The sequence below is a fragment of the Sinohyriopsis cumingii genome, unplaced genomic scaffold (assembly GCF_028554795.1).
Source record: "Sinohyriopsis cumingii isolate HCF-2022 unplaced genomic scaffold, ASM2855479v2 utg002101l, whole genome shotgun sequence".
Taxonomy (NCBI): domain Eukaryota; kingdom Metazoa; phylum Mollusca; class Bivalvia; order Unionida; family Unionidae; genus Sinohyriopsis; species Sinohyriopsis cumingii.
The window spans coordinates 28,003-42,813 of NW_028316129.1; the positions used below are offsets into that span (position 1 = coordinate 28,003).

At 33.1% G+C, this 14,811-nt stretch overlaps 1 protein-coding gene across 1 annotated transcript; it reads right to left on the bottom strand.

Moving 5' to 3' along the window:
- Nucleotides 1-3,607: 3,607 nt before the first annotated feature.
- Nucleotides 3,608-11,555, bottom strand: LOC149771153 (uncharacterized). Its single transcript, XM_089948803.1, has 4 exons — nt 11,300-11,555; nt 9,073-9,193; nt 7,094-7,838; nt 3,608-6,392 (listed from the first exon to the last, which is right to left on the bottom strand). The coding sequence occupies exons 3-4, from the start codon at nt 7,207-7,209 to the stop codon at nt 6,140-6,142; spliced, it is 369 nt and encodes a 122-aa protein (XP_089804929.1). The 5' UTR covers nt 7,210-7,838; nt 9,073-9,193; nt 11,300-11,555; the 3' UTR covers nt 3,608-6,139.
- Nucleotides 11,556-14,811: the final 3,256 nt, after the last annotated feature.

The following is a 14,811-nucleotide window of genomic DNA, read 5'->3' on the forward strand; positions in this document are numbered from 1 at the left end:
TGAGGGAATTTATCAATCTCTGTTGTTCTGTTTCCTTTTCAGCATTTGTAACATCCATCGCTTTATCGTCAAATCCATCTTCATCTGTTTCAATCGCTGCTGTTATTTATATTAACTCCTTGTCATCTAATTGTTCCAAAAATTCCGCAGAAATTTGCAGTGAAAAATCACCGTAATCGGCCATTTTGCGCGCCTATTTAACAGACGAACGCGAAATTGTAAGCTATACATTTCAGTCAAAGAATATAGGAACAAGTATAAAAAGGGTATAATTTATATTTATTTTATGAATAAAAAATTAAAAGATGAAACAATTGTTTCACAATGACGTGTCTACAATGTATATTTATATTGCAAACAGTACAAAAACCGAAAGTAGTCCCAGAATTTATCGATGTGTAAAAAATTCCAGATCAGTATGACGTTACCGTTTACAGCAAATCGTATTGGAGAAAATCGGTTTCATGTATAAAAATTGGAATTATTAAGAATTAAACATTCACTGGGCAATTTTACCAATGTGCTGAAATACCATTTGCCGTCCTATGAATGTGCTTGATCCACATTTGTTTTCCAAATGATATCGACATAACGGAAATAATCATTTCTGATATACTGTAGTTTAACGAGAAAGGTTCTGCAGGCATTTGTGCAATAAAAATCTTGAATTATATAAATGAATCAAATATTGAAGAAAAAGCATGGATTTAGAAAACAGAATGACAGCTAATATCTTCGAAAAACTAAGCAGCTGAACATTTTTGAAAACGTTATACTATTCTGAAATAAAACAATATTCGTTTTGTTTGTCTACTTTCCTGAACACACCTTACCGCATTCGCGGTTCGTTTTTCTTATATCAGTCCACATGACAATTGAGAGATGAGTGACTTTATAATTATATGCACAGTTTTATTGAGAATGCAGTGAAAGAAGAATAAGACACAAACTTCAGAGAGGCAGTGCATATTTGATGATTAGCTGTCTGCCGTTTAAAGTTGTTGTTGTAATTAGCAGCGCAATGTACTTGTTGCCCAAAAGCGAAGAAGTACTAAATCGCTGAAACATTACAGGATAAAGAAAGGACAGAAAAGTTGGAATTCAAAGATTTACATACGAGACAAGCCGTACAATAGATTAGCTAAAACGACAACATATGTGGATTACTTGTTCATGTAATGATTTACACAGTGTGACTTGCACTGTATTTCCATTGACGAATATGACCAATATGTGCATACGTATCTACTCTCTTTCTGGTGAGCAAAATTATAGCTGCTTTGAGTAAATAAGCACAAATCACGCATTACTTCCAGTTATTATATGACCTTAAGACGAAGATGTAAATAAAAAATAATGATTCGCCAAATGCACCTCATTTCCTACACTTACCAAGGAATGATTATTGTTTCTATATCGCGCATTTATTGCTTTTGTCGGAAAATGAAGTAACGTCCTTCTTTTAGTAAATACGTTCAAATGGACAATTTTTAATGAATAATGTATTATAACTTTGTCTTATGATGTGCGTATTATAATACAACATTGTCCGACCAGCTGTACATCCTGTTAAATTATTGACTGCCCGGCCCACTACTTTACAAACCTTGAGATGATAATTCGTTGCACTTTTTCTAAATATATACTATATTAACATTGTTTTGTTATGTCTCACATTTCACGGTCACAAAAAGGAAAATGTAATCTTGAAACTTACTTCAGTATCCGAAATACAATTTTAGAAATACTGGCAACGCTTTCTTATCCTATTCAACAAGTTATACCGGATGCATATCTTGAGTATAATATAGTCCCGTCGTCGTTAAAATGGTAATGTCACAATGATGTCAATAGTTACATTTAATGAGGTCAATAGTTACCTTTAATGTAGTCAATAGTTACCTTTAAATTAGTCAATACTTATCTTTAAAATAATCAGTAGTTACCTTTAAAGTAGTCAATAGTTATCTTTAAGGCAGTCAATATTTAGCTTTAAGGTAGTCAATATTTACTTTTAAAGTAGTCAAATGTTACCTTTAAAGTAGTCAATAGTTACCTTTAAAGTAGTCAATAGTTACCTTTAATGTAGTCAATAGTTACCTTTCTAACAGTCAATAGTTGCCTTTAAAGTAGCCAAAGGTTACGTTTACAACAATGAAAGTTGCATGAAGTATTATTCCTTATTTCTTATTGGTCTTTACTGGCAACAAAATGAGTATTTTCCACTGCAAATTTGATAACAAGCAAATCTGATTTCCATTCATCAGTGTATATCTTGTGTGTAATTTCCTGCAATAATGCTTTACATTACTCTCAATCATTTTCACCTCTGTGAGCATGGGTTTTACAAGTCTACAGTCACAAACTAAGTAACATAAAAAAGGCAACAAAGAATTTAATTATCAAAGTTGTAAATGAAAATGTGAGAATCAGAAATGCACTGGTCCTCCAAGAACCACGTCCCTCTCAAGACGCACTGTCCATAATTCCTTTCAATAATTTATAACAGTTCTCAAATAATAATATAGTCCAAATAATGAGCACTTTCCATTTCTACTGAACAGTCCGAGCAAAAATGGGACCACTCTCTTAGTGTAGTGGTTAGAGCATCTGCCTCAGATGTGGGAAGTTGGGGGTTTAAACCCATCAAAGTCATAACAAAGACTCAAACAAATGGCACTAACAGCTGCCTCGCATGGTGCTCAACATTAAGAGGCTAGAGTTATGACTGGTTGGCCTGGTATAAGGAAAATGTAACTGGGTGCAATATGATGCTACAAGTCTGCGGCATGATGCCCCAGAGCTAGACATCATTATAAACTGAAACACTGCAGACTTAGCGATATGACTGAATAATCTTTAAAGCCATATTAAAAGTCCAAATCACACCCCTCCAAAATTTTTCCTCTCAAATAATATCTAAGTACAACATACAAACTGCAGACTTACTACATGAACAAAATAAGTGTGAATGTCTCAAAAGTTAAAATGAAACTGATTTTTTAATTCTCTCCTTATATACACCATATATTGCATCTGTATTTCACAACAGACCCCATGAAACAGAAAACACTACTCATTTGTTTCAATTTGACCTATTCATGTGACCTAGCCTAACCAATGGGAAGTTACATACTTATTCTACAAATGTTGAAACCACATCTGAGTCCTGAGAAATTAAGCCAAAAGTCTTACTATTAAGATTGCGATGATCAATTGTCAACACACAAGTTAACATTTACCTATAGATCCTATGCAACACACAAGTTAACATATACCTATAGATCTTATGCAACACACAAATTAACATATACCTATAGATCCTATGCAACACACAAGTTAACATATACCTATAGATCCTATGCAACACGCAAGTAACATATACCTATAGATCCTATGCAATATTATTCTCTTAACAGATTCAGGTCATGTAGACAAACCTAACTAAATGCAATACTTATTGTAATTCAATGCATGTATAATTTATGTCATACAACTTCATGTCTTTGAAGACATATGTTCACTACAGAATAAGATTGTGGATGTATGGGGCAGATAAGTGTAAAGTATAGAGCAAATATGCAAAGAACAAACTAAGACAATAAACTAACAGCATCATCCTTTATTATAAAATTAATTTTTCCAATAACTAAAAAATACTGGCATGCACAATGGACAGTAAAAAAAACATTCCCATCGTGGTTATGCTACATCCATTTATCAGACATTTGCCTTTATAATGTGCTTCGAATGTAAATGATTGAACATAATGCATACATTTATCCATTTATACAATTGCCTTACAAAATATTTAATTTCAATGGCTTGTATCAATTAAACAAAAAGAGACTGTCATATTTATGGATATTTATGTTACAATGTAAAATGTTGCAGACATATGCACTTTTCAAAGTAAAAAAATGGTAGGCTGTCTGTTACCAAGATAATACAATCTGACAGCAATAAACTGGATTTTCTTAATAATACAATCTGACATCAATCGACTGGATTTTCTTAATACTAAAATCTGACAACAATAAACTGGATTTTCTTAATAATACAATATGACAGCAATAAACTGGATTTTCTTAATACTAAAGTCTGACAGCAATAAACTGGATTTTCTTAATACCAAAATCTGACATCAATAAACTGGATTTTTTTAATGCTAAAACATGATAGAAATAAACTGGATTTTCTTAATACCAAAATCTGACAGATATAAACTGGATTATCTTAATACCAAAATCTGACAAAAATAAACAGGACTTTCTTTACTGATGCAATAAATGATCTTTTTCAATGATCCCCCAAAAACTGTAGAAAATATGAATGACCATCTAGTTCTTTCCCACTGACAGAACACTCAATGTTTCATATCACAGTAAAAACTTTGTTGTGATGTCTCTAGCATTTTTGGGTTAAAACCTTTATCAAAATATAAATACCTTTGAAATCAATAGTTGTCTAAAATAAAATAAGTGCAAAACTGTACTGTAGAAGAATCACACAATAACATGAATTGGTCACTTGATCAGCTACATCTATTATTAATTATTTGACCCAAGTACAAACTGACACTATTTTTTTCTTAAGGTTTATTTAATTTACATTTCATCTATAATGAGCTAATTTTTAACCAAACAATTATTCAACACCAACTCTATTTCTGATTTAAACCATACAAATGTTGACTACTTTGTTCATATAAACATACTCTTATCTCTCCTGCATCCCTACCTCATGATTTGAATGTCTATTGCCAAAACTGAGGACAACTCTTGTGAAAATTATGTTAACACAATAATGAGTCATATCATCTGATGATCAGCACTGTACATACATAGTTTTTACAACAGTCCAATAAAAAGTGCAATAATAGCTGCATTAAAAATTGTGACATACACTGCATCAAGCCATAAGTAAACAAGGGCAATAACTCTTCCATACATTAAGGAAGCACAGAGATTTGTCAATATGTGCATTTATGAATGATGACTATATAATATAGACTATGTTTAACTGCAGTCAATAAAATAGCAAGATAACCTGCATTCACAATGAAATGTTGTCTGGCACTATTTTCAGCAGTAGCACAAAAGGAACAGGACCTCCAAAAACAATGAGGAGTAGAGTGATTTGTTGACATGGTTGTCTTCCAATCATGATCATAATAGTTACCAATTTTCAGGGCAATCTATGAAAAACTCTGGGAATAGTTGCATTAATGACAATGTGTTGGATGGATGGAAATGAGTATTAATATATAGAGAGAGAGATAACACAATTAATATAAAACACCCTTTATTCACAGAAATCAAACTGTGTTATATACAACAGGAATGCACCCATCCCACAACTTTAGCTAAATGACTTCCCAAAAACTAAACAGTTCAACATAATGGCATGAATAGATGATCATCTTATGTACATTAATGTCTAAGATGTTTAATTTTTATTCAGCATTTAGTGTTTTTATGTATGATCATTTTAACAAGGGTTTCATTAATGAAATTAAGTTTTAAAAAATTAAAAATTGTTAAAATATATGAAGAAAAAATGTTACCACTTTGTCATTCATTACTCATGCTAACAGGCTTCAGAGGATCAAGAGAAAGAGAGAGAGAGAAACAAATTATGATGCATCACCTACTGTGAGCAACAAGTCCAGGGGTCAGTTTCATATCACAAACTGTCAGTGCACCCTAAAGTGAAAAAATTACCCATAAACCCTAAAGTGAAAAAATACCCATAAACCCTAAAGTGAAAACAAAATCCATGCACCCTGAAGTGAAAAAAATACCCATGTCATGATTGTTAAATTGGGTCAGAGATATATATAATGCTTAAACAAGGTGCAACAACCATAAAAATAATTATTGTACGCAAATCCAAAAGCAAGCAAGCAAAACATGTGTGAGCTAAACATTAGTCACATAGATGAAAATACACAAGGAGTTATCATGGGTGCATCAAGTTCAAGCTCATTTCACTTTCTTCATGCACTGTTTAATATACAGCATGATTCTGTGAGGGAAAATTCCCCCCCCCCCCAATGTTCAGGAGGCCTCTGTTTGACACTGTCTTCATCATCCCCCTGAATGCTTTTGGCTATTATCTACTTCATTCTTTTGGGACTTCAGGAGCTTATTTGGCCCGTTTGATGCTCCAGGTTCTTTTTAACAGAAGCCTCTTGCATCTTGTTGAACATATCAATATATTTTTGGTCCAATATCTTCTTCACTTTGGATTCCCATGAAGAATGCCCACCATCTGCCCTTTCCTCGTCTGAACTCATGCAGCTGATCTCAAGCACCTTCCTTACTGTTGCCATTTTTCCAAAACTCCATGATTCCTTCTTTTCCAAAGCAGAGTCTTCTTTTAGATTTTTGCTGCATGATAAATAAAAGGGAAGAGGTTAAATAAACACACAAACACCCCCACCTAAACATACTATAACATAGTCATGGAAGCCATGAAATTGTACTCAATAACAAGTGAGTTTCCTTTCGGATTCACTGTACTAATTCAGCGCTCATATGGAAACACCATGATATTCAAAATTTAATAACTTAACATTTCTGGGTGCTGCTGATCAGACTGATATTTATCCATGTACAACTATCCTTGGTGCAAGCTTCTATGTGGAGATCATATGAGCCACTGCATCTTTTTGTCTACATGTGCATAAAACACATGTTATCCATTCTGCACCAAATGATTCAGTTGTTACTTTCCTTACTGAGTGCTCCTAAGTCAGATCTGTAAAAATACTAAACTTTCATCAATATAACTGTGTCTATATCTTTTTAAAATTACAGATAGGATAAGCTCTCAAAAATATTTTTACTAAAATTTTACTTTTCATTATTAACCAATTATGGACCACCAAACTCGTATATACTCTACTTTATGTTAATTCACCCATTTTAAGACTGGTTCACAGTTCTTTCTTATAAAAAGTACCACATGTCCTTTATGCATAATACTTATAGACTATGAAATATGAATGTGTTACACTGGGGGGGGAGTGTTGGCAGTCTGTAAACAATGGTTGCCATTTTCCCCCTCTGAATATGCTAGCCCCACTAACCTCAGTGGAAAAAGCTGTCTGATAATGCCTTCACATCTCCTTGTCATTAGAATATGCAGTACTGTATCTGTATGGGTGGATATTACACTGATAATGCCTTCACATCTCCTTGTCATTAGAATATGCAATACCGGATCTGTATGGGTGGATGTTACACAGATAATGCCTTCACAGTCTCCTTATCACTAGAATTCGTAATAATGGATCTGTCTGTGTGGATATATAACAGATAATGCCTTCACAGTCACTGTGTCACTAGAATAGGCAATAGTGGTTCTGTGTGGATATTCCACAGATAATCCTTCAGTCTCATTGTCACTAGAATAGGCAATAGTGGATATGTCTGTGTGGATATTCCACACATAATGCCTTCAATTTTTCATTGTCACTATAATAGGCAGTACTGGATATGTCTGTGTGGATGTTCCACAGATAATGCCTTCATGGTCTCCTTGTCACCAGAATAAGCAATACTGGATTTGTCTGTGTGGATATTCCACAGGTAATGCATTCAGTCTCCTTGTCACCAGAATAAACAATATTGGATTTTTCTGTGTGGATATTCCACAGATAATGCCTTCATGGTCTCCTTGTTAGTAGAATAGGCAATATTGGATCTGTCTGTGTGGATATTCCATATATAATGCCATCACAGTCTCCTTGTCACTAATTGTGACATTGCCCTTGCTTGTTGTAAATCCAAACAGCTCTTTTACTCTTGCATACCGGAGTTTGTATGTTGCACCTGAAAAATATGTACTGGTATATTCAATAAATGACTACTGTAGAATAGAACCTAACTTATGTACTTCATATATGGTGTTGTACTCACTATACAGTGTTGTACTCACAATATGGTATTGCACTCACTACATGGTGTTGTACTTACTATACAGTTTTGTACTCACTATATGGTGTTGTACTCACTATATGGTATTGTAGTCACTATATGGTGTTGTACTCACTATATGGTGTTGTACTTACTATACAGTGTCGTATTCACAATATGGTGTTGTACTCACAATATGGTGCAGTACTCACTATATGGTGTTGATAACTGTTGCAGTATGTTTGTTTGTGTCCTAATAGTAATACAGTATTGAACAAAATGAGTCATTAATGTGAAAACATGTAAATGCTTTTACTAATTATAAAGTCAATGGACACTATTAAAACATAAATATGCACATATTTAAGCCAACACTATAGTCTATATTGTTAGAAAAAAGTCCCCAATATGGAATTTTATGAGATTAAGTATCTGTAATACCACTGGCATGAATGGTCTAGAGTCAGTGATGGTTGAATTCTATTTAAGGCTCCACAGACAGCAAACAACTATCATTATTATTAAGTATTATTGTATCAATTTATGGTATCTGGAAAAAATACATGTACTCGAAACCCATGAATCTCCAAAACAGTACATTAAACTAGAGATATATTCCAATGACATGAATGCATCAAGTTTTGCTTTTATTTAACTCTGCATGTTTCAAATATTTAGCAGCTGAAAGTGCATGACCCCTTGTCTAGTGAACCTGACCTTGATCATACATCTACTACCAATATAAAAATAACGATTCATTTAAAAATCTAATGGGGTTGGGTAGCTAAGGAGGAAAACAAATCCTTACCCTGTCTAGTGACCATGATGCTACTACAATCAAGGTACTAACAACCATAAATACATGTCAAGAATAACCCCACCATCCACCCCTGCCAATCAATATGTCTATTGTCTATTTGTCTGCATATCCACCTAACCATACAAACTGGGTCAGATTTTTAAACCAAGTTTAAAAGAGCTATCATATTTAGCATATATATATATATACTAATTATACACTGTATTAAGCCATGGTGCTGGGGAAACTTACAAAATACAAAAGTCAGAATATGATGCCAGAGTCACCATTGGGAGAATGGAGAAAATAGTTGCTGTGGGAATGTGAATGACAACAAAAATGTCGAATCACCTGAATTTTTCCTTTTTTTAACTGCAATCATAGGTACTCCATGCTTCATTTGTACACAGTCATTCATTGCCAATTTTTCAAAATATGTCAAACATATAAAAATCCTTCTTTGGTCTGGAAACTGAAATTATAATAATAATAATAATAATAATAATAATAATAAAAAGAATACAAACAACAATAATAATAATAATATAATAATAATATTTTGATGTAAATAAAACAATAATAATAATAATAATAATAAAATTATTATTATTATTATTATATGTTGGTATAAAAAATAAATATATAAATCCTACATTGATCTGGAAACTGAAAAACTACTACTACTAATATTACTACTACTACTACTACTACTAATAATAATAATCATAATAATAATAACAACAATAATAATAATTTGTTGGTGTAAAAAGCAATCCTAATAATATAATAATAACTTGGTGTAAATGAAAAAATAATAATAAAAATACTAATTATTATTATCATTATTATTATATGTTGTGTAAATAATAACAATAATAATAATAATACTAATAATAACAATAATATGTTGCCATAAACAAACAACAACAAACAAAACAATTCCCCCTGTGCTGTTGCTATTTTTAAAAACATAGTTAATAGCTGGAAATGTGATAAGTCTCAAAATTGGTACCCTGGGGTTACACCAAGAGGGTGATTTTAAATTATGTCATTTAAATATTTTTCCTTATACATATATATATATATATATATATATATATATTGTGGGAATTTTTAATCATCAACCCAACTGACATCCCTGGCAGCATGATCTGAGGTACACAATGTATTCCTATAAATGTCCCATCATGTCCTGAACTGCTGTTACAGAGGGGTAGCCCTTCCCACCTTCAATACCCTGAAATATGACCAAGTGACCAATGTGAAATCCCATAAGTTATATTAAATAGCCAGCTTTGGTGAAGGCATAAACCAAATTTCAGACTTGAATATGCAACAGTTTACAAAATATTTTAGACTTTTGAACAACCCCTCCAACCCCTAATTTCTTCTATTATGGCAGGTCTCACTAGAACAAACAAGATTTAGAAAAAATAATAGATACACACACATACATGCATACATACATACATACATACATATTGGGGGAAAGGGTCACATTTCCTATCATGATCTGCAAGTGAGAATTATGTTATTTCTGCCCAGATTTTTTCAAGCAGATAATGATAGTTTGGTGGAGGAAGATTGTACATATTTTCAAGTGAAATAGGCTCTGTATCTTACTCATTGTTTTCTTGTTTTAAAAGAAAATAAAGCAGAATCTCCTGGAATTGTTCATAGATAAGTACATATACAAATCATATTTGGTTGAAAATATACTTAGCAACATGACACTGATATGTGACATCAACCTGTATTCCATGTTATGCAATCTGTGTAACTAAGAACATTATATAGTGAATTATCACAACTAGACCCTAAGAACATAATACTTATTTTAAATTTAATTGTAACTATAGAACTCAAATATTTTCATGTATCAATCTGATTATCCCACTAATCTCCAGACTCCATGTTGTTACTGACTCTAGTTTTATTCCTGACAAAAATTATAAATTATGGCAACGAAAGAGACACTTAATTAATCCTGTTCTTGGCCTTTTTCTGTCAGTTTGAGAGATTCTACACATTACTTCAAATATTTAGCTTAATGTATGTAAAAAAATACCCATTTCCATAACACTGTATTTGGATTCTTGTTCTGGGCTCTTTCCAGTAGATGATAACTAACATTTTTTATATGGTTTGTGTAAGAAAACTTGCTCAAAGATCCCTTCCCTGCAAATATGCATTAATACATTATTCCTGGGTAACTTTTATGGCATGAGGTATAACATACATGTGTTTTTTACTTCATGGTCATTAGTTCCTCTCCCAATTCCTTAATAGGACAAGACCCAAAAGTACAGGTCCAAAGTAAAAACTATCGTGAAATGAAAATGCTTCATTTTCTCCTTCATTATAACAGCAAAGTTACATGCAAGTGGTACCATTTATACACGTCAAGATTTTCAACCTGTGCCAAGGTGCATCCCTTCATCATAACTGCAAAGTTATATGCAAGCAATATAAAACTATACACGTCAAGCTTTTCACCCTGTGGCTAGGTGCATTCTTTCTCAATAACTGCAAAGTTATATGCAGGTTATATAAACTATTATATGTCAAAACTGCCAACCTGTGCCAGATACAGGACAAATGATCCTCATTTGTCTTATCCAGTAGAAAATCACGCTACCTGGTCTCCATGATCCGCCATTTTGTTATGTCACATGACAATAATGTTTTTATAGAAGCCACCTGACCATTGTAATAACATTAGTGGACAGTCAGGGTACCAGCCTAGTACATTTATGAATAACCATGTCTCGATCGGAACTGCACTCGGCCATTTACGACAGGTCGTAGGAGGCTTCGAAAGTTGTATCTTCAAACATCAGCTTTCGTTGTTACATAGGTAGCGCACGAAGAGAGAAGTGTCTCTCCGTGTTGGATTATATGTTAGATGAATGAACTGTAAATAAATCGCAAGCAACGAAACGTGTACATTTACATCCTTCATTGCGCACACACATAACACACGTTTTCTTTCTAAATATGTAAAGGTGCGTCAAATCTAAACTTTTTATAATGATCCATATGCCATCATTCCTGTTCGCATACTTTAACATAAATTATAATTCGTGCTGAACAGATATAAAATAAAATATACCCTAAATAATGTATGACGTGATGCGATGTGATGTGATTTGGATTTTTAACTTAGCTTTAAAAAAAATTCAGTCATATCGCTACGATGTCTGCAATGTGGCAGTTTATAGTTATGTCTAGCACTTGGGCATCATGCTGCAGACATGTATCATGATGTCCCATCCAGTCACATTATCCTGACACAATGCTTGAGGTCCTGTGTTCGATCCCCGGCCGAGTCATACCAAAGACTTAGAAATATGGTACTAAAAGTTGCATCGCGCTTGGCGCTCAGCATTAAGAGGTTAGTGTTAGGACTGGTCGGCCTGGTGTCAGGATAGTGTGACTGGGTGGGACATCATGCTACAAGTCTGATACAGACATCGTAGTGATATGACTGAACTATTGTTAAAGCTACGTTAAAAGTCCAAATCACACACAACACACACATGTATGGTTGTATGTATGTGTGTGTGTAAGTATGTATGTATGTATGTTGCATGTATGTATTTGTCGACCTTTCCGGTGGCATAAGTGGTTAGAGCGTCCGCTCGGAAGATTTCGGGTTCGAACCCCGTCCGAGTCATACCAAAGACTAATACAGATGTTACTAGCAGCTGCATGACTGTGCGTTGAGCATTAAGTGGTTACGGTTAGGTCGGCCTGGTTTCAGGTGGTACATGATGATATATGTCTGCGGCATAATGTCCCAGTGCTGAACATTAGTATGAACTGCCACATTGCAGTCATCGTAGGGTTATGAGTGAAAAATTGTTAAAAGTACGTTACAAATTTAAGTCACATACATATAGACACAGACACAAACACACACACATCTTATTATTCAACCAGTAACCAACCTAGAAATGTCCCTTGCAAAACTATTTTGATTGCACACTATGTGACCGACTTGGATACAATATAGGACAGAGTGTTGAGCTGAAAAATTCCATAGGAGTTCGTATTCGTATCGTTGCTTGCAGTTTACCTGTCATACGTGTACTATATTGCTTGTAAACTCTTAAGACGGCAATTATACTAAAAGCACGAAGAGGCAGACCTATCTAAATTCGTTTCTTAGGTTTATGTTTGCATTGTATTAAATTATATTGGAATAATAGGCTAATATAAAACTTAAGTGAGATCGATCATGCGCTTGGCTGAAAACCTATATTACCATATTTATATTGGTTAAACGTTAGTTCAACGCGTTAATACTTTAAACTACATGTAATTACTTTGGAATATGTTCAACGAGATATTAGAGCACACTGTGACAGAAACTACTCCAATATTGACCCATTTGTCTAATTCTGTATTTCAATCTGGATGCAGTATTTTGGTAAAATTTACTATTTGTCAAATAAACAAAATGACTGTGTTAAATGATCCCAGCAATTATCAAAGCGTTCCAAGTATCCTTGTGCTAAAAAAAAGAACGTCGGTGCTATCTTGAATAAAATGACTGACAACATGGCCCGTGGAAAGGGAGATAATCTATGAAGCTCAATCTGGTTTCCGAAATGGGTGCTCGCCCATATTAACCTGTTTTAAGTCTTCAAACGTTGGTATATACATATTTAAGCAATCCTGTTTGCAGATTATTTTGTCTTCTACTTATTTTTACAAGCCGTTTGATTCGATATATCACTCATAGTGTTATGAATGTGTAGAGAAGTAGCATATTGAAGTCAAAATGTATAATAATCGTCTTTATGTACATGTCTACGTTGATCGGCATTATACACAATTTATCATTCTAACATAGGAAACATAAACGATTTCATTATACGGCCTTTGATTTTGATCTATGTATTTCTAATTTGGTTATTAAATTAAGATAGAAATATATGAATATAATAGTTGTTATAATTGTCGATTTAGTATACTGAATGATGGTGATATTGCTGATTGTGCAGATACTGTCATAAATCTAGGATTTCAAGCTGTGGAGAAACAGGGTTCAGTATTAATATTTACTAAACTCAAAGTACTGTTTGCATAAATGGAAGTATTCTGAAAACAACGAGGCAGATTCGTCTCTCTTAACTTTGCCACAAAAGAGAATTTTTGTGGGTATAATTAGTAAGAAGATGCTGAAAATGTGCACAACATAATATGTACCGGTTATTCGAAATGAGCAAACAATAGGTTCCTTTTTTCCTTTAGCATGGCCGATATACCGTTTACATACAAGATTTTACAAAGTGCTTTAAAAACTGGATGAAATGGACCAGAATGATCGATTTGGCATACGCAACACAATGTTGGAAAGCAACACGAAAATTAAACCAAAATGGCGTTCCAGTCCTGAACCACTATCCCCATAATATTCACTAAATGATATTTGACGATGTTCGACAAATGCAATCTTATATATAAACACCCATATTTGTTTTTGTGTCCAACTGGATAAAAAGTAGGTCAAGAGTTCGAAAATTCGTGTTATCCCAATTTGACTTTCATATTTTATATTTACTTCTTTTTTAAAATTTTTGTTCAAACTTTATTTTAAACTCTACATCTCATGGTTTTAAAACGTTGCTTACTTTTCTTTTATTTTTATGTTGAAACTTTATTTCAAATTGCGCATGCATTTTTTTTAATTTGTCTTTGTACCATTTTAACTTTATGTTGGAACTTTTTTATGAATCCCATCTGCAAAAGAAGAGGTCACGAGTTTAAAACTCGCGTCATCTCAATCTTGTTTTAAAGATTATGTTGAAACTTTCTATTAAACTCGCTCATCACAATTTTTATTTTATATTTTATTTTTTCACTTTTTTAAAAAAAGTTTTTATTTTGGATCGTTCTTTTATGACCAACGTCTGCCAGACAAGAAGTCACGAGTTCGAAACTCGCGGCATCCCAATATTTTATTTTGTTTTTTAATTTTAATTTATTTTTGTATTGAATCATTTTTTTTTTCAACACGCGCATCCTAATTTTTTTAATTTTATTTCTTTTACTTTTTTTCTATTTATTTGTGGAAACCTTCTC

Excerpts from the sequence above, each read along its gene's own strand:
- LOC149771153 (XM_089948803.1), bottom strand. The coding sequence starts at position 7,209 with ATGACAAGGAGATGTGAAGGCATTATCAGTGTAATATCCACCCATACA. Across the intron at positions 6,393-7,093 it reads AGACAGCTTTTTCCACTGAG|CAAAAATCTAAAAGAAGACT; the intron begins GTTAGTGGGGCT and ends TTTATCATGCAG.